Source organism: Spermophilus citellus, assembly GCF_964194105.1.
Source record: "Spermophilus citellus genome assembly, chromosome: 6".
Classification (NCBI taxonomy): domain Eukaryota; kingdom Metazoa; phylum Chordata; class Mammalia; order Rodentia; family Sciuridae; genus Spermophilus; species Spermophilus citellus.
Window position 1 is genome coordinate 152,918,257 of NC_138187.1, and position 18,432 is coordinate 152,936,688.

The following is an 18,432-nucleotide window of genomic DNA, read 5'->3' on the forward strand; positions in this document are numbered from 1 at the left end:
GACCTCTTTCAGGTCCTGAGAAGCCACCTCTTCTCAGAACCTCACCTGTCCTTTCTAGGTGGGGTTACAGGTTTCCAGCTGGGCACGCACATTTTTCCTCCCTACACCAGAGTCCACAGAGCAGAGCCTCTGTTTGGCAGTCTTTCTCCCTGGAGACCTTAACCTCCACGCCCCCAGGGAGCACAGGTCATGGTCATTCATCTTTGTGTCTCAATTCATGACACTCTAAGACCCCAGTAAAGGGGTGTTGACTGGCCAAATGATCCCTACAAGTGCCTGATGTAGAAAACACACACACAGAAGGGAGGAGGCTTCCCCGCCACGGTCCTCCCAGGCCAGCCTGGCTCCAGCCCCACTCACCGGCTGCCCTGAGCAATGGTGGGCACGATGTCATGGTTGGCACGGAGGGGCTGGGTCCTGGCCTTCATGCGGGCACGATGCAGCAGATGTTTGGCTTCCTCATGCCTGGCGCTCAGCATGGGCTCCGGCTTGGGACCAAAGGTCCTGCAGGGTGACACATAGGCCAGGGCAGGCGGAGGAGGGATTAGAAGAAAATAACACAGATTAGGAGGGGTTTAACAGTGTCAAGCACCAGCTCAGCCAGAAAAAGCCCTGCATGTGCGCCTCTTCCTCCAGCTCCCGCCCAGGGGGAACCCAGCCTAGGGCCTGGGGCCTAGGGAATGGCCCTGAGCAGCTCCAGACGAGGGATGGGGAGTTGGCCCAGCCTTGCACATCTGCTCAGGGGCTGGAGGCAAAGACCCAGGAGGATCTAGAAAAGGGTAGGGGAGTCTCCAGATTATTCTATTGTTCCTTCCCTGGGCAGACAGCAGGAGCTGTCTGGGGGAGGAGGGAGGAAAGGACCTGGGGTTGGGGGCTGGGCCTGTGCCCAGACAGATGGTCCTGACATGCACCACCTCCTGTCTCCTCTTGGCCTCGGTGCACACATGCACACCCACTCAAGCACACACAGCTCCGCCAGCTCCCACCGCAGACTCGGGACTCAGGCATCGCCCATCCCAGTTCTGGTCCTTTGGGGTAGTGACATTTTCACAAATCCTGCTATTTCCTTGCCTTCAACCTAATTCAAACCTGCACCACATCAGCCCAGGGCTCACAGGCTCCGAGCTGAGAGGGGTTCGGCTGGACTCAGACCAAGTCGGCAAATGGCTTCGTTTCCATAATAATAAGGGTCCTCTGGCAGCACAACCTACCAGATGTGCTGCTGCCCGGGCCAGTCCAGAGCTGCAGAAATGACAGCTGCCCTTTTCCAAAGCTGTCTCCCAGGCGGTGACATACCACCTGTGCTGGGTGACAGCAGTAACCGCAGCCCATAGCCTCCTCCTGATAAGACTGTTTTCTCTGCAAAGCCCATTCCCCCAGGCAGGCTAGCCAAGGGCAGGTGTTCTCCCTGCTTGACAGATGAGGGTGTCCAGCACAGAGAGGACGCTGGCACATTGCTCAAGGTCGAGCATCAACTGAGAGCAAGCAGAGCAGAACAGAGGACAGCAGCCCCACTGCCTCCCGCGTCCTTTCTGCATCCTGTCCTCTCCCCTCCTTGAGTCCCGGAGAGGTGGAGGATGTTTGTGGCTGAAGTCAGACACACTCTTTGATGTTAATTTCAGTGTTCTGTCACATATGCCCGGCTGTCCTCACAGGGAGGGGTTCACAGAGCAAGAACTCAGGCAGCCGGAGGCTCAGACAGGCCTGCGGCCCACACACCCGCCCCATATGCCATGTGGGTAAAGGGTCCTCGTCCTGACTGAGGGATGGAACCAGGCAGTTTCCTGATGACAGACGTGTGGGAACAAAGGCACGACTCTGGCCTCCAGGGAGAGGTGCTGCTCAGGCCATTCTTGGCAAGCTCAGGCAGACCACGAATTTCTTTTTCTTCTCTTCTCCTTTTTTTTTTTGCATCTAACCCTGCTTTGGGGCCGCAGGGGGAGAGAGTGGTGGCACAAAGGCACTGTCAGTGCTTGAGAACCCCAGCGGGGCCCAGGCACAGCTTCGAAGGAGGAGGGCGGCACAGAAGCGATGTGAAAGTAAATCTCCAGGCCCGCTGCCCCAGGAGGCTTCCTTTGGCAGGAGAGGCCTCCCCTGCGCAGCTTCCAGAACAGGCGGCTGCTCCTCCAACGCGGCTGAGAGCAGCTGTGCTCCCTGGGGCTCCTGCTCCGCGGCAGAGATAATGAGGCTACCAGCCCGGAGGAGAGGTGCCCCTGCAGCCGCGGGCCTCTGGCTGCCCGCCCGCACACTGGGAACCTTCCGGTGACAGCTGTGGTTCCCCGGCTGTCGGAGGGCATTTGTCACAAGGTCTGGTGGGCAGGCAGGAGGGCCCCTCGGCAGCTGGCCAGATGCTGCCGGGATCAGCCTTGCCCCCAGGTTTTTAAGCCATTTTCCAGTTTTGCTGTTTCCGTGCTGCTCCTCCATTTGAAGCTGGGTTCGCCCACCCTGCCCCCCTCAGCTGCTCGGCTGCAGTGTCTGGCAGACAAAGCTGGCTTCTCCACTGATTAGAAAAGCAGGCTTTCTAGGCGCCCGGAGCCATCATGCAGTAACACACTGAGCAGGGACCAGAGCGGCAGCCACCTTCACACTGAAGCCAAGGTCAGCAGAGCAGGCAACTCCCAGCCACCGTGCACCCTGGTGAGAGAAGGTGGTCTTCATCTGAGAAGCAGGGAGCAAGTGGGTGTGGTGTTTGGGGTGCTGAGCCTGTCCCTAACTGCCCACCTCCCACCGTCACATCAAAGGAACACCAACCCTGCAGGAAACCACGTTCAGTCCTCCATTTTCTGACCCTGGCCGCTGCCCAGGGCACACAGCTGCCAAGCCAAACCCTTCTATTATGGACTATAGGACACAATCAATCCCAGCTCTCACAGTTCCCCTGGCAATATCCTGAAGAGTGGGGCAGTCACAGTGTGTCCAGGCAAAGTCAATTCCCACCCAAGAATAGGCAGCTTTTGTTGCTGTCTTATAAGAGCCGAGACTTCTGAGCTCATTAGCTCTGCATAGGGCATGGGAACAAGGTGGCTGAGAGTTGTTCTTCCCCGGGCCTCAGTTTTCCCTCTGTAACCAAGGGGATTAGAGATGGGAGGGGGCGCTCACTGCAAGCCTGTGAGTCTGGATCTTTGACCTTGTTGCCTATTGTTTGTGGTGGGAGGATCCTCTTCTGGGGTGCTCACGCCACAGAGTTTGGGCCCTCATGGAGCAGCAAGTTTACAAAGAGCTAATTGCTGGGGGAAAACTGGAGTTCCTCTAGTGTCCAGAGCCCTCCCTCTGCCCTCCTGTGTCTCCAGGACAAGGGCAGCATGTCTCCCCAGCTCTGGTTTCTAGTCTAGGCCAGGTTCCTGGAGGGGCAGGCTTAGCCCTGCCTTTACCTCCACTTGCAGCCAGGCAGGCAGGAGAACCACCACTCCTCTCCCAGCCAAAGAGGTCAAGGGGACAGAGCAGCCTTTTTCTATAGCCACCATAATCCTGGATTAAAATAAGAAGTTCCAGTGAGTCTGGGTTTAACCCTTCCATCTCAGGCATGTGAATCTGGAAATAATAGGAACTAGAAAGAGCACAAACTTCCCAGATTCCAGGGTGCAGCCAGTTCATGTATGCACAGAGATTAACATTTTTCTTATATACAATATAACTTTTGTATATTTTAAAGCTTTTGATGACCAAGGACAGAGCTTTCCTACTGTCATTTTGTGCAAGATGATCAGGTGTGCAGCAAATGGATTCGGGATGGCATGCTCCATAAGACCAGGGTCCTTGTCTTGAACTCACAATGTCATACTTAGTGGCACAGGTGACTTCCTCCCACGTATGCAGGACCCTGACAGAACAGAGCCCAGAGTAGTGATTGAGAGTGTGGCCCAGGGGTAACTGCCTGAGTGCCAAGCTCTGGACGATTACCCCCTACCTGTGCCACCCTGGCAGGCAACTTCAGGGTGAAGCCCCACTTTGCTCACTTGCTAAATAAGGGCTCAGCTATGAAGACCATCACTTTTATCCCTAGCACCATTGTTTATAGATTGCTCTCACCCCTCCCTAAGCAATGGAATCTCTGAACATGAACTAAAGTCACCTGCCACCAAGATCACCTGCAGAGGAAAGGCATGTGTGGAAGAAACAGACATCTTGCAGCTGGAGAGAGCATTGTGGTTTTGCTCTGGATCTTCGAAAGCCTTTGACAGAGCAGCTTGGAAAGGTGATGTCTGTGCAACAGGGAACAGGGGAATTCAGAAGCTGCAGAAGGACCCCGGTGCCCAGAGGGGAAAGCTCTTCTCTCAACACAGAAGCGAGAGTGGATCCTCAAGATAGGCTGCTGGACAGAGCCACTTCATTTAGCATCTTTTTGAGACCTTGGTGGAGGCCTGCACTATTTCCTTAAGACTGTCACTTCTGGGGAGAGCAGAGCGGCCCTGCTCACTGTCCTGAAAGAGGCCAACAAATTCCAGGGCGCCCCTGCAGTCACACTGCCTGGGCTCAGGGTATGGGACATACAAGGCCCAAAATGGCATCAGGTATCTGAGACACCCCCCTGCTGGGCTCTGGAAGGCCGGGGGGGGGGCTTCTTTTTCTTGGATTTCAGCCTTGCTCCCCACCAGATGAGCGGCCTTAGGTAACTGAACTTCTTCTGGTAAAGATCGGCTTTGATGTATGTGTGTGGTGAGCACGTGGCAGGCCAGCATCTGAGCATTCCAGGTGGCGCTGGCCTTGTATGGGGCTCCAGGGTCAGCTTCCCTGACCGCAGAGGCTCCAGAGTACCAGACACCAAGGGAGCAGGTTTTGTAGTAAAAACTGTTGAGCTGTTAAACCTAATTATTTTTCTTTTTTGTTTTAGTCTTGGTGGGACTGGATGGTAATGGATTCTCCTTTGTGCCAACCTGTCTGAGACCATGGGGCAGCACAGGAATGGCTGGGGGCTATGTAAGCAGGACAGGGAGGGCTCAGCCACTCTTTTAGTGACACCCTTGCCCTGGGGGGTCCTTAGTTATACCAGGAATCCTGGGGTAGGGCAGGAGTGTCTCTTCTCCCATGCTCACCCCAGGACTCATTATGACTCCCTGATACTAGGGCCTGGAAGATCTGGAACCTGACTAGTGCCTCAGAATGATCTCCAAACCCCCTCACCAGGCTCCCTGACACAGCACCAGACCCCAGGACACTGTGTCAGCCCACACTCCAGGAGCTAAGATCACCCTGCTACTGGGGGGTGGGGGGGCGACATGAGCAAGATCCTTAAATGTCTCTACATTCCGATTAAAATAAAAATCCCAAGGGTTCTCCATAAGTGGCCTACACCCTACATCCTAATAGGGTCATCCACCACACATTCCACCTCAGACGCTCCCAGGCATTTCTGCAGGCCTCACCCGTCTGGAATGTCCTCTCCTGTTTCCATCCAGACCCTCGCAAGCCCACACAGGTCCAGCCCTCAGTGAGCCCTCACTCACTCCTTCCTGCCTGCCTCTGCCAGTTTTCTGAGCCCCTGTTCTGTAAGCAGCACAATTCCTGCCCCCAGGAGCTCCAGGAGGAGAGTAAGAGCTATGGCTGCAGCGATGCAGGCAGTGGGCAGTGAGAGCAAAACACGGGCAGTTCCACCTGGGATCACACTGACATGCACACACAGTGCTCCACTCAAACAAGAGTCTCTGTGATATTGTGATATACGAAATATACATTGGGTCATTGCCTCTGGTTCCCAGTACACAGCTCCTACAACCCTTGGAATCTCCAGAGTAATCAACTTGACTTTTGCAGGCAGAGGGCTTCCAAACAGAGACCTAGGCAGGATTAGAAGGTTGGGACTTGCAGCTCCACCTCCATGTCCCCAGGAGGGAAAGGGTGAGGGAGAGAAGGCTGAGCCAATCATAGTCAGCCAGTGATGTGATCAAGCCTGCCTACACGCTGAAGCCTCCATCAAACCCCAAAAGGACAAGGTTTGGAAAACTTCCAGACAGCTGACCGCACAGAGGTTCCTGGCAGGTGGTGCACCCAGAGGGGGTGAAAGTAAGGCGCCTCTTCCCACATATACACCTGGTCCTGCGCCTCTCTTCCAAAGATACTCATCTCTTCCCGTGGGGAGGGGAGGTGGGCACCTAGGAATTCTTCCCCTCCAGTGCTCTAGCAGGAAAACAGCCTGACCCAGAGCTGCCTCCTCCCCACCTCCCCCTGGGCAGATCAATCATTAGAGCCCCTGCAGACTCTCTCTCTCTCTCTCTCTCTCTCTCTCTCCCTCTCTCTCTCTCTCACACACACACACACACACACACACACACACACACACACACGGTCCAGACTTGAACCAGGGCAGCCTGGGCATGCAGCATGCCTCTCAGTGGAGACTGCCTGCTGGGGAGGGCCCCCCCGGCCTGGGGCCACCCAGGCACTTGCATCAGCCAGACGCTCTGTGGCCTGGGGTCTGAAGCCAGCCCTGCACAGACTGCTGCTCCTCTGGTTTCACCAATTCCATTCCTGCTGATTCATGTGGGATCCTCAGGCACTCTGTAATCCCAGTATGTCTCTCAGAGCCTCCGGGAAGGGACAGATGGAGATGGCTGTGGCCATTTTATAGAGAAGAACATTTTGGATCTAAGCCCTTGGATGCAAGTGACAGCACAGCCATCGGCTGCCAGGTGTGGATGATGGCAGAGGCTCCCCAAGCACAGCACCCATTCCTTGTTCTCCCACCTCTCTCCAGTGAGCCCTTTACACTCTCTGAGGCCCCATGTCTCCCTGCATCCTCTCCCTCCCATCAAGACTCCAAGCCTGAACACCTCAGTGACACTCAAGAGACAACAAGCTTATTCCACGGAGACTCCTTTACCTCAGTGCCCACACCTGAGGAGATTCCAGGCTGGGGGACACACAAGATCCCCAGACCCCTAGCCCAAGGATGGCTTGTGGAGGGATGGGAAGGACAGTTTGTGGCCCTGAAACCTAGTGGTCTCTGTCAGTGACCCAGGAGCAGCACATAAGGTCTGTCATTGGGATAAAGTGGGAGTGCAGGAACTTAGCACAGCACCTGTGCATAAGGCTGGAGAAGAGCAGCTGTGGGCCTGGCCTTTGGACTGGCCACTGGGATGGTCCAGTCCTCTGGGGCTGAGCCTTCTCTTGCCTCTTAGTAGAACAGGACAACACTGAAGTTGGGGATGGAGGTCTCCTCTGCATCTGACCCTTTGCATTGAAGATCCTGGATCTTTGGATGGCTCATCTCAGCAGCTGATTCCCTAGGACTACCTCCCAGCAAACAGGGCCAGCCCACACCCCAAGTGCTAATTTGGGCTCTGTAGTCACCCTCATTTCATGAGCTTCTTGTCTCATTACCTTATAGAGCAGTAGGAAGTATGGACATAATGAAGTCCATGGTGGGTTGCCTGGTCATAAGGGCTCTCTGAGTGGAGCAAGAAGCTGCATGAATGCGGAGCTTGAGGAGGTGTGAGGCAGGGCTGCTTATTCCTCAACCCTGAGAAGAGCTGAGGCTCTCACTCCCCCCTGAAAAGGCCCTGCCTTTTGCATGTCCTTGAATGTCCAGGACAATCAGCCATTCTCAGAGCACTTCTCTGCAAGGGGTCCTAAACCACTTAGTATGGACACTAAGTCCAGGACCCACAGAGCTGAGGGAGGCATGCCTTACCTCAAAGATCTCTTGTGAAGTCTGGCTCTCTAGAAGTGACATCAGCAAACCACTTAAGGGGGATATGGAGCCCTGTGGTGTCTTGGGGACACTTTCATGTCCACCCAGAAGGCTCAAGCATGGAGCCAGATAAGGAGCCTCTCAGAGGGTCTGCCATGACATGACAGGACTTCTCCCTCCCTGAATCTGGCCATGTTTCCTGGCCCTTCAGCCTGGGTATCTGCCTAGGGGGAACGTGACTCTCATGCCAACTCTGTGTCCCTCTCTGCTGGGCATTTTTAAAAAAAAATATTTATTTTTTAGTTTTAAGTGGACACAACATCTTTATTTTACACTTATGTGGTGCTGAGGATCGAACCCAGTGCCTCACCCACACTAGGCGAGTGCTGTGCCTCTGAGCTACAACCCCAACCCCTCTGCTAGGTATTTTAAGGGGATATTTTGTTAGTGTTGGAATGGGTCCTAAAGTTCACTAAGTCACCTCTCCTCCCTGATCCCTGACACACTTGCACCACCCATCACACACACACACACACACACACAAATCATGTAATACACATGTGCACAACCCTACGCAAACTCTAAAATGCAGCCCATGGCTGCAGATGGCCTGGAAGGTTAGACCATAGTCAGGAGCCCCCGACCTGAGGGTTCTAAACCAACACCACCTCCTCACAGGCCTGAGGGAAAGTCCCTCCCTGCAGGGTCAAGGTCCTCCTTTAAAAGGAGAGGACTTTAGTAGCCATGATCCAACGTGCAAGTCAGGAGCACTGGCTTCTCTTTTCAACAGTCACCTCTGAGTGAAACTCCAGTGGCTGCACCTTTGCACCTTCCCCAGGGACTTTCTCCATCAAGGGTGGCGGGTGGGGGTGGGAGGAGCAGGGGTGCCACCTCCGCAGGACCCAGGTGCACCTGCCCAGGTCACCTCCTCTGAGGGCTCCACAAGGAAGGTGGGGCGGGGACAGAAGGAGGGCGGGGGAGTAGAGCATCCCCGAGGACCACAGTCCTTCCTGCAGTCACACTCCTCATTGCTGGCAGGGTCAGGGAAGGAGGAGACAAGAGGCTGACAACAATGGCCTCAGAGGTGGGAGAAGACTGAGGGGCCAGACATCTCTCTCCACCAGACCCTTCAGCAAGCAGAAGCCAAATCACCTGACCGGGCAGCCCCTGCTTTGTTACAACAGAGTGCAGGACCAGGGGCTGCTCTGGTCCCCCAAATTCATATGTTGAATCCTAATCCCACTGTGGTGTGATTAGGAAGGGAGGCCTTTGGGAGGTGATTAGTGCCCTTGTAAAGGGGCCCCAGAGAGCATTCTGGCCTCCTTCTGCCATGTGAAAACATAGTGAGAAAGTGACATCTATGAGCCAGGAGACCTGCCTTCACCAGACACAGAATCTGTTGGCTCTTTGATCTTGGACTTCCGCCTCCAGAACTGTGAGATACACATTTCCGTTGTTGTAAGCCACACAGCTGATGGCATTTTGTTACAGTGGCCCAAATGGACTAAGACATTTGGACTAAGACAGATGGACCAAGAGAGGCCCTGCCCACATTTTCTGAAGGGCTGGTCAAACTAACAGAACTCGTGCAGGGAGCGGCCGCTCATGGGGCAGCAACAATGCTGACCTCTGCCCCCAGCAGAAACCACAAGACCCTGGAGAGGCTGACATCACTGTGCAGCTGGGGAAAAGGGAGCTGTTCCCAGCCCCAGGGCCTCTCTTAGCCTCATGTGCCAAGAGTCCAGCAAAGATGGAGGCTGAGGCCAACCTCTGCACAGGCACAGCAGCAGCTCAGGCCTTCGGTGGCCCCTGCCACACTTTGTGCACACTCTTCTCACCCTGCCTGGCTCAGGACACTGCCTGTGAAGGACGGGTGTCCCCAATTCCCCCATCACACTCCAGCACATCCAGATCCACGGAACACTGGTGGAGAGGCTAGGAAAAAAAGTCTGTAGACATCATAGTGAGGTTGGAGGTGAAGACTGACCCCAGCACATGCCCTTGATTAGGAAAAGAACAGGTGAAGTGAAAGCTTCGCATTCATGTACTTTCCCTACGACTGCCACATTATCACATTTTTTAGTCTCACCATAACCCTGTGAAGTAACCCAACAACTACAATTCTCCCATTTCACTGATAAAGAAACAGGCCTGGGCAGGGGAAATGGCCCCAGGACACACAGCAGGTGAAGCTCTTTGCACACCTCTGTGCCTGGTGGTTTTGCCTAAGTAGCACATAGGCAGCAGCCTGGGTAACTGGGAGCAACTGACACTTTTTTGGGGGTCTCAGGGTTGATGATCCAGGGGCCCACTGTCCACCAGCATGGGGTTTGCTGGGGTTTGCTGTCTGGCTTTGCACAGTCTCTTAGTGTCCTGGTGCAGAGGAAATGGAGGGACAACAGTGAAGAAGGAAGGAGAGAAAATGCAGGCTCTGAACTCTTACCTGTTCTGGTCTGAGTCCTGCAGAGAGATGCCCGAGTCCCGGTCCACATCCCCCGAGGATCGATCTAGGGCCCAGAATATAAGCAGAGTTAAGAGAACAGAAGCAGAAATGGGGCTCTCAGCTGCCTCTGACACCAAGGAGAGAGATTTCTCCAGTAATTTACCCCCAGATAAACCCAACAGCTTGCCTGTGTCTCAGTCAAAGAAATGCAGGCACAGTCTGTCTTGATGACTGTAGGTAGGCATGGTGTGGGCTGAGAGGACCACATGTGCCCTCAGGTGGGGGTGACACATGAGCTTATGAAGAAGGCTGTCTGCTGGGTCAGAACCCTAGCACCTCCCTGAAGCTCCACTGCAGGAGCTGGGCCCCGTGGGTAGGACGCTCAGCCTCTTTGCTGGGAAGGTCTTCTACCACGTGAGAACACAGTGAGAATCTGACGTCTATGGTTCTTTGATCTTGGACTCCCAGCCTCCAGAACTGTGAGATACACATTTCTGCTTGCCCCAGAGGGTGATGTGGTCCACCAGGGGGTAAGGCATGTCACTGGAGCAAGTTCAAAAGGCCACCATGGGAAGGGGTAAAGACACAGGGAAGAAGTTATAGTAGCTTCTACCCCTAAGCCCAGAGGGTGGCTTCTCATTGATCTGGAGGGTCAGGGGGCATTTTACCAGGCAGGGCTGCCTGTGAGCTGGTAAAGAACCTATGTCAAGGGCTGTGGCTCACTGGCAGAGCACTTGCTTAGCATATGTGAAGCAGTGGATTTGATCCTCAGTACCATATAAAAAATAAATAAAATAAAGGCATCCTGTCCGTCTACAACCACCAAAAATTTTTTAAAAAGAAAAAAAAAAAGAACCTATGTCAAAGCCAAGTGGACATTGATGATTTTGGTGACAGACAACTGTGCTCTCATTCATTCTCTGCTCCCAACCAAGCACCCCTTCCTTTTTCCTCGCACTGGACTCCCTTCGGCCACCCCACCCAGACCTGCAGAATGAGCCTCACCTGGTGCAGCTGTATCCCAGGACGGAGTCCAGGCTGGAGTCTCCACCTTGGGAGGGCTCTGTCCTGAGACCTTCAGCATCTCCTGCAGCAGCAGGCGATTCCTTTCGACTCGGTCAGACAGGGACAAGACACTGCCCCCAGTGCCCAGAGCCTCCAGGTCTCCAGGTCTCCAGAGCCCTGGCAGCAGGGCTGCCCTGGGGACAAAGTTCTCCTCAGAGGTCAGAGGAGTGCTGTCCAAGTCTCCCACTTCGACCAGACCATCTTGAAGGGCACATGGCCTTCCTTTCTTCAGGCTGGGCATGTGGGTGACTTTCCAAGGACCAGGCCCCCCCAGGCGGCCAGGAGTAATTCCATGGGAGAGGCTCTCTTGCAAAGAGCCAGGCTCTGGTGGCAGACCCTTCTCACCATCAGGCAACATCCATGCTGCTTCTGGAGACCACGGGCTCTGCCCATTCCAGCACTCCAGCCCAAGGGCAGGTGACCAGGGAGGCCTGGAGCCCCCATTTCTGGAAGGTTCCCCCTCATTGACACTGCTGTCCAGGGGCTCATTGGATGGGTTCTGAGCATGGGAGGCCACCATGCCCTCTGGTAGGGAACAGCCCTCTGGTGGGGCCTGAATCCCTCCAGCTTTGACTCGTCGGCATTTGGGTTTTTGGGGGGATGACTGCTCGTGGGAGGTGGGGCAGGAGCTGGCACCTTGTTTACTTGCTGTCATCTTCTCCTTCAAAGCCCTCACCTTGGACTCCAGCACAGAGGAGCCTTGGACCCGCACCCTCCATGTGCTGGGAGGCTTGGGGGCCATCAGGCTGGGTGTTCTGTCTTCCCAAGGGTTAGGCCAGGGTCTCAGGAGAGGTCCATTGTCTGGTTGTGGCTCAGGACCATTTCTCTCCACATCTGAGGTCACCTGCATGGCGTTGGCTGTTCTGCTTCCTGTCTTGGACCCTCTGGAGGAGAAAATAGATAGAAAGCCTGAGATTCAGCAACAGGCTGACTCCAACACCCCCTCCCCCCAGTGTCTTGTCTAGAGTCCTATTCACACCAAGTAAGCTGGAGTCAGAGCAGGGTGGCCTCTGGACATTGTGAGAGCACTTTGAAAAGTGTAAATCATGGGAGGGTTAGGGAACTTTTACTTTCAAGTCTGAGTAGTATTCTAGTATTTCTATCCCCATTCTACAAGTGGACATAATGAAGCTTCAAACAGCAATTAACCCTATGCCGAATGTGGACCAGAGGGAAACCCAGGACGAGTCCCCAATCCCTGGCCTTCCTGCTTCACTGAAAGGTAGCCTCAGTGCAGAACATCAGTGCCTGCTAATGGCCAACATGCTCTTCCTTGTGGACGAGGGAGCTCAGGGAGATGACAGGCTGGAGTTGACCCTCCAGCGGGAAGAGCTGCCTTCCAAACCACCCACCTGCAAGCCTCAGACCACAGCATGGGATTGATGAGGCTGTGTTCAAAGGGAGACCTTGATCAACCTTGAACTCCTATGGGGGCATCTGCCCTATGCTAGGCAGAATTCTTTCGAGTGCTTTCCACAGCACTCTCTCAAATAATTTGGACAGAATGCTGCCAGAATGATGTCATGACCCTCACTTGAACGGGGGGGGGGGGGGGGAACTGAGGCACAGATCACATCACACATGTGCTAAGAGGGGCCTGCCCAGTTTGGAATGCAAAAGTTTCTCATTCCAAGCCCAGGACTCTTCAAAAACACTTAGTGATCACACGACCTCCTCCAGTTATTCTGCAGATGACACCTTCAGTCTACAAAGGTTAAGTGAGTTGCCAGCATTACACTGCTCCTCAGTGGCATGGCTGATGTTAACTGCTTCACAGGGAAAGAAAACATGCACCAGGATTTTATTCAAAGTGTCACCTGTGTGCACACATGCCACAAAGTCTTACTAGTTGCTCTGCTCTCTAGGAAAATGCTACTCCACATACATCTAGATGTGTTCCACTTGAAGTAAACTTCATTTATGAAAATCCCTATGTGCTAAACTACAAATTAGGAGGAAATCATTCCCTTCACACATGGACTAAAAATTCACCACAAAATACTCTGAAGTAGCAATTCCCTCTATAGTTGCTTATTACAATTCAGCATATATACAACGTCTCAGGAATGTGTGCTTTGTACAGCAAAAGACACATATAATGCAAACTCTCGTATTATTTTTAAGCCAGTGAAGTTTGGGGACGGTCTTTAGGACAGAAACCATTTGCTGTACCGGTTAATCTAGAATGCTTCTCTTTCCGGACCAGCCACCTCTTCCTCTCTTCTATGAGTCAATCCAGAAAACGGGATTACAGTCTAATACAAGCAGTTTCGGTTAAATTAAAAGAGCTTTTCGAAGAGCCTTCCAGAGGATCCTTGTCGGGAGACTAGGCTTAAAGAAGGGGCCCTCGCCTTGAGGCACCTGGGCAGCCTTCCGGGAAGACGGTTCTGCTGCAGCCGTCTGATTCTATGACCCAAGCCTTGCATTTGCTCTAACTCAGAGAAGCTTAAATGGAGATGGACGTGAAGGGCCTCGGTTCGCGCTCGGTGGCGGCGGTGGCCGGGTCCCCACTCGGGGCCCCCCGCCCCTCCCGCGCCTCACCTCCTCCATACTCACTGAGGGCTGCCGCTGGCAGGTCTGGCCGCCGCCGCCTCCATCCCCTCCATCCCTCGGAGAGGCGAGGCCCTCCTCAGCCCTCTCTCCCTCCCAGGCCCGCTACAGAACTCGGGGAGGGACTTCCAGCCCCGAATCCGAGCGGCGGGCGGGAGCGCGGCCCGCAGGCCTCGCCCCTCGGGGCGCGCACGACCCGGGGCCCCGGAGGACGAGGCCGGGCCTCTCCCCGGCTCCGCGGGAGCCCCGGGCCCGGTGGATCGGGCCGGAGCAGCCGCCCCGCGGGCCGCGGCCCGGGTCCAGGACGGGTCGGGCGGCGGCGGGCGCGGGCGGGGAAGGAAGCGCACCGGCCGCTAGTTCGTGGCTTCGCCTTGGAGGGGAAGGAGGCCAGGCCGGCGCCCGCCGGGCCGGGAAGAGAAGAGGGAGCAGGAGGGCAGAGAGGAGGGGCAGCGGAAGGGGCTGGAGGAGCCGGGACCTCGGCCTCCCCACCCCCAGCCGTCCCGGCCCCGGGCTCCGGCCAGGCCCCAGGAGCGCTGCTCCGCGCCGCGGGCCACAGCGCGGGCCTCCCGCACGTCAAGGGGGCGGAGGACACCGAGAGTGGCGCCCCGAGTTTGGGGACCACGGGGCCGGGCGCTCGGAGGGCCGCAGGGCCAGGGCACCCGACCGGACCCCTGCTCGGAGGGAACGGCGGTCCCGAGCCGGAGGCGCGCTCGGGGCGCTGGGTCTCCCAGCGCGAGGCTGGGGACGCGGCTCGACGCGGGCCGGAGCGGAGGAGCGACACGCTCCTGCACTCCGCAGCCGCCTGTAACTCTACACCAGGCTCTGCGCCGGGTGGACGCCGAGGAATGCCTTTTGTGTAGACAACTTTTGGGCTGACTTCTCGGTGGGGCCATCTCCGTGGTCTTAGGGCGCCCTTTCCTCCGAGGTCATTGTCTCCGGCCTTGTAGAGGAGCTAGAGTAACCCGCTGGGGACGTGGGTTCGCTGGTCCGATCTGCCAAGGCGAGAACTGGTACCTGCGTTGCCCGCTGCTTTGGGCAGGGATCGGTTCTCAGGATCCTGGGGACTCGTGAACAGACTTGTCACTTTCTCCATACCTGGGAGAAAGGAGCAGCAAAGGACTTAGCCTACAGCTGTGATCCAAACTTGCGATGGACTTCTTTCTCTCTCCTGGAAGGAGGTGACCGAGTCTAAACTATTACCGGACCTATTTTTCCACAGAAGACAGAAACAGTAAGAGAGGATCCAGGAGATTCCAGAAATCTCTACAAAAAAAGGAAGTGTTCCTTCATCCATCTTTCCTTTCTTAAAAAGCTTCACTCTCAGGAATGGAGTACTTGAACCTGTGAACTGAGTCACCTCTCAATGGCAGGTATAACAACAGGAAAGGCCATGGCAGTGTCAAGTGCATGAGCAGAGCATGGAAGGGGAGGTTCCCAGAGGGGCTGGCCTCGGGTAAGGAGGATTTCCCTGCAGAAGGTGGGGAGGGGCAGCTGGGCAGGCAGAGGCACCCAGGGCTGACAGACACCATTGGGGAACTGCCAGTAGTTTACAGTTACTTGGCCTGGGGCCAATTTAGGAACCTGAGAGATTATCCAGGGTAAACCCTCTATGTAAAGGAACAGAGCCAGGGTCACATAGCTCTGTTATGGGTAGTCTTCAGGGTCTGTGACCACTTCCTCCATGTTTCTAGAGCTAGTGGTTCCTCAAACTGGGCATTTACTGCTCTGTTTATTAGTATTGATCCCATCACAATATAGTTATGGTACCATCTGTGGATGGTGTACCTTGCACCAAATGTATGGCTAAGCATTTTAATCCCATTGCAATCTTAAGTACTGTGGTCTCCCTTTCTTCAGATAAGGAAACTGAGTCTAGTTGAGTGTCCAAGGACATAGGACCAGTAAGTGGCAGGTCTTCTAGAGTTCAAAACCCTCAGACAACACACTGTACAGCACTGTCACCAGTATCCACAAGTTCAACATGGAAAGACAGAGTTAAAAAAAAAAAATCAAAGAATTTGTGAAAAAAAACATGAAGGGTTGTGATTCTAAAAACATGATGCCTAGTGCTCTGGCCCGTCCTTTCTGGATTCTTTGATTTTTCCTTATTCTTGTAGTCCAGTGGTCAAATCCTGCACACCACAAGAGACCCCTTCTTTTCTTCTACAGGCAATGTCAAACCTAACAACACTGCTGTTAGTATTACTGGGAACCTCCTATAAGCGAAGGCACTTCATAGAGGTTCTTCTAAATCTTTACAACAACCCTGTAAAATAAGAGTAATGGGTCTCCATTTTAGGGATAAGGAAACCTGGGACACAGAGAGATTGAGGGACTTACCCAAATCCACACAGCTAACAGAGATAGAATCTGGACCCAGTTTTGCCTGCTTCCAAGATTTTCAGAGAGGCTTCTCTGAACTCAGACTCCAAAAGGTAATTTCTCCATAACCCCTGCTCCCATCCTCCCCTAGAAGTTAATGATCTGTAAGGAATTTCTGAAAATTCCAGTGAAGGTTTAATGTTTAAAGGAAACCTGCCCCCCCCCACCTTTGGGGATGCAAATAATCACCTTTGGTTTACTCATTAAATTTGTTATTTTGCAAGGAGAGGGATGGGGTATCACATCTATTCAGAGGCTATAAAAGTCACCCCTCCTAAAGATACCAATAAGCTTTGTAGGATGCTATCAGATTATCATGGCATCCACATTCAGAGGGCATTTCTGATTCATCTGTATTCTGCTTGGTTCAGCAGACATTTGTCGAACTCCTCCTGTGTCAGGGACTGGGGAACAACATGTAGCACCACAGATCCTGCCCTGGAATTCTGGTCAAACTGAGCAAGGCAGGGGCAGGGGCAGAGTAAGTGTAAGTGCTCCCACCCGGGTTAGCAAAGGGTAGCACAGCTAACTCTCAGGAACAGCTAGATTGAGGTGGGAAGGGTATGCTGGGTGGGATGGAGGTCAGGGAGAACTGGGTCTCAATGAGCAGATAGAGGAGAAGAGAGGGGTGGGAGAAGGCATTTCAAGCAGAGATTAGCATGTGCACCAACATGGAGGTATGCAGGCCTGATAAAAATGAAACCAGAAAATGCCCAGAAAGAACAGGATGAGACTGCGGGGCAGGGCTGGTGTGGGCCTGGTTGAGGCCTCAGGACTCTTCAGGTTGAGAAGCTTGGTCTCCAGAGTCCTGTGAAGTGGGAGTCCTGGAGGGTGGTCTAGTCCACCCCCTCGCCTTAAGCTTGGTGCACTCTGGGCTGGGGCTACTTATTTCCTTGTAGATCAGACTGTTTTGTTACTATCTTTTGGAGAGAAATCTAGAAGAAAAAACACATGGCAAATAGTGACCCTGTGCCCTCTTCCTTCATCTGAATGATCAGGGAAGGCCACCATCCCGAGAAGCCTCAGATAAAGCACAGCCTCCCCTCCTCCCTGCCTCCCCCAACATGCCTTGAACACTCAGCCTGAGCTAGGAGGAGCAGTGTGGCGGGTGAATTCAGGGCCCACATAGGATGAAGGGAGAGATGAGAGAGATGGCCTTCGAGGTCATGCAGTAAGGGCCCAGATGGGGTAGGAATGGGGTGGCAGGGACATCTCTGCCATGCCTCTACTGTACAGCATAAAGGAGTTTGTCCAACGGAAAACCTGAGTTCCACCATCACTCACCTTAGCCATGGGCACGTGTTGCCATGAGAACAAGAAGTCTGGGCAGCCATTATTCACGGCTCCAGGGCCTTCATCAGCCCCCATTAATTCTTTCAACAGAGGGACAAGAGAAGTCAGGGCGGGTCAACCATGCACCTGCTTTGTCCCTGCTTGAAACCCTCCCTGGGCTCCCTCAGAATTCCAGGCTGGAGACTGCCCAGTTCCTGTGTAAACTCTCTGGGGTGCTGCTTAAGGCTGATCCCAAGGTCTCACTCATGGAGATTCCAGTTCCATAGGGTAGAGGAAAGCCCAGGAATCTGTTTTCCAATAAGCGTGCCAGGTGATTTGGAGGCCGATAGTTTGGGGAGGAATAGGTCCTTGGGTCCTCAGCCTCATCTCTCACTGTCACCAACAGTGCTCTTGTATTCCCGCCATATTGAGTTGCCTCTGGTTCCCGACAGGCTCTGGTGGTGCTTGTATCTTTTCCTTTGTCCAGGCTTTCCTTCACCCTGGAAGACCCTGCTTCATTCCCCACAATACACATCCTGCTATGACTGAATTATGCTCCCCTAATTCATAGATTGAGACCTAAGCTCAATCTTGGGTTCTTGGGAGTAAAGTGGGTCATGAGGATGGGGCCCCCATGATGGAATTAGTGGCTTTATTAAGAAGAGACACCAGGGAGCTTGCTCCCCACCTCCACCACTATGTGACGGCACAGCAAAAAGGTGGACACTTGCCGGCCAGGAAGTGAACCCTCCTCAGAACCTGAGCAGGCTGGCACTCGATCTCTGAATTCCCACCTCCTGAGCTGTGAGAAACACATTTCTGTTGTTCAAATCCTCAAGTCTGTAATTTCTTATTGCAGCCCAAGCTGCCTAGCACACATCCCCATCCCAACTTGTCTATCTCCTGACCTTCCACACCCAAAGCTCCAATGTCCCCTCCTCAGGGAAGCCTACCCCCAACACACCCTTCAGTCTTAATACAGCACTCATTACATGGAGTTGTCCACACCTGGTGCTGTGTCCTCCATGATCCAGAGAGCTTCTTGGGTGAAGTATTGTGTCTGATCCTTATTGTGTCCCTGGTCCCTAATGTG

At 54.1% G+C, this 18,432-nt stretch overlaps 1 protein-coding gene and 1 long non-coding RNA gene across 2 annotated transcripts in view; one reads left to right on the top strand and one right to left on the bottom strand.

The window, feature by feature from the left end:
- The window catches only part of KIAA1614, a 33,464-nt gene extending 19,644 nt beyond the window's left edge, over nucleotides 1-13,820 (bottom strand). Inside the window, exons 1-4 of the mRNA XM_081297505.1 lie at nucleotides 13,692-13,820; nucleotides 11,076-12,019; nucleotides 10,071-10,134; nucleotides 361-504 (exon numbers count right to left, since the gene is read on the bottom strand). Of these exons, the coding sequence (XP_081153631.1) occupies nucleotides 361-504; nucleotides 10,071-10,134; nucleotides 11,076-12,019; nucleotides 13,692-13,741 (1,202 nt within the window). The 5' untranslated portion in view covers nucleotides 13,742-13,820. The remainder of the gene's footprint in view (nucleotides 1-360; nucleotides 505-10,070; nucleotides 10,135-11,075; nucleotides 12,020-13,691) is intronic.
- Nucleotides 1-18,432, top strand: part of LOC308650944 — a 902,096-nt gene that overhangs the window by 203,382 nt on the left and 680,282 nt on the right. The window lies entirely within an intron of this gene.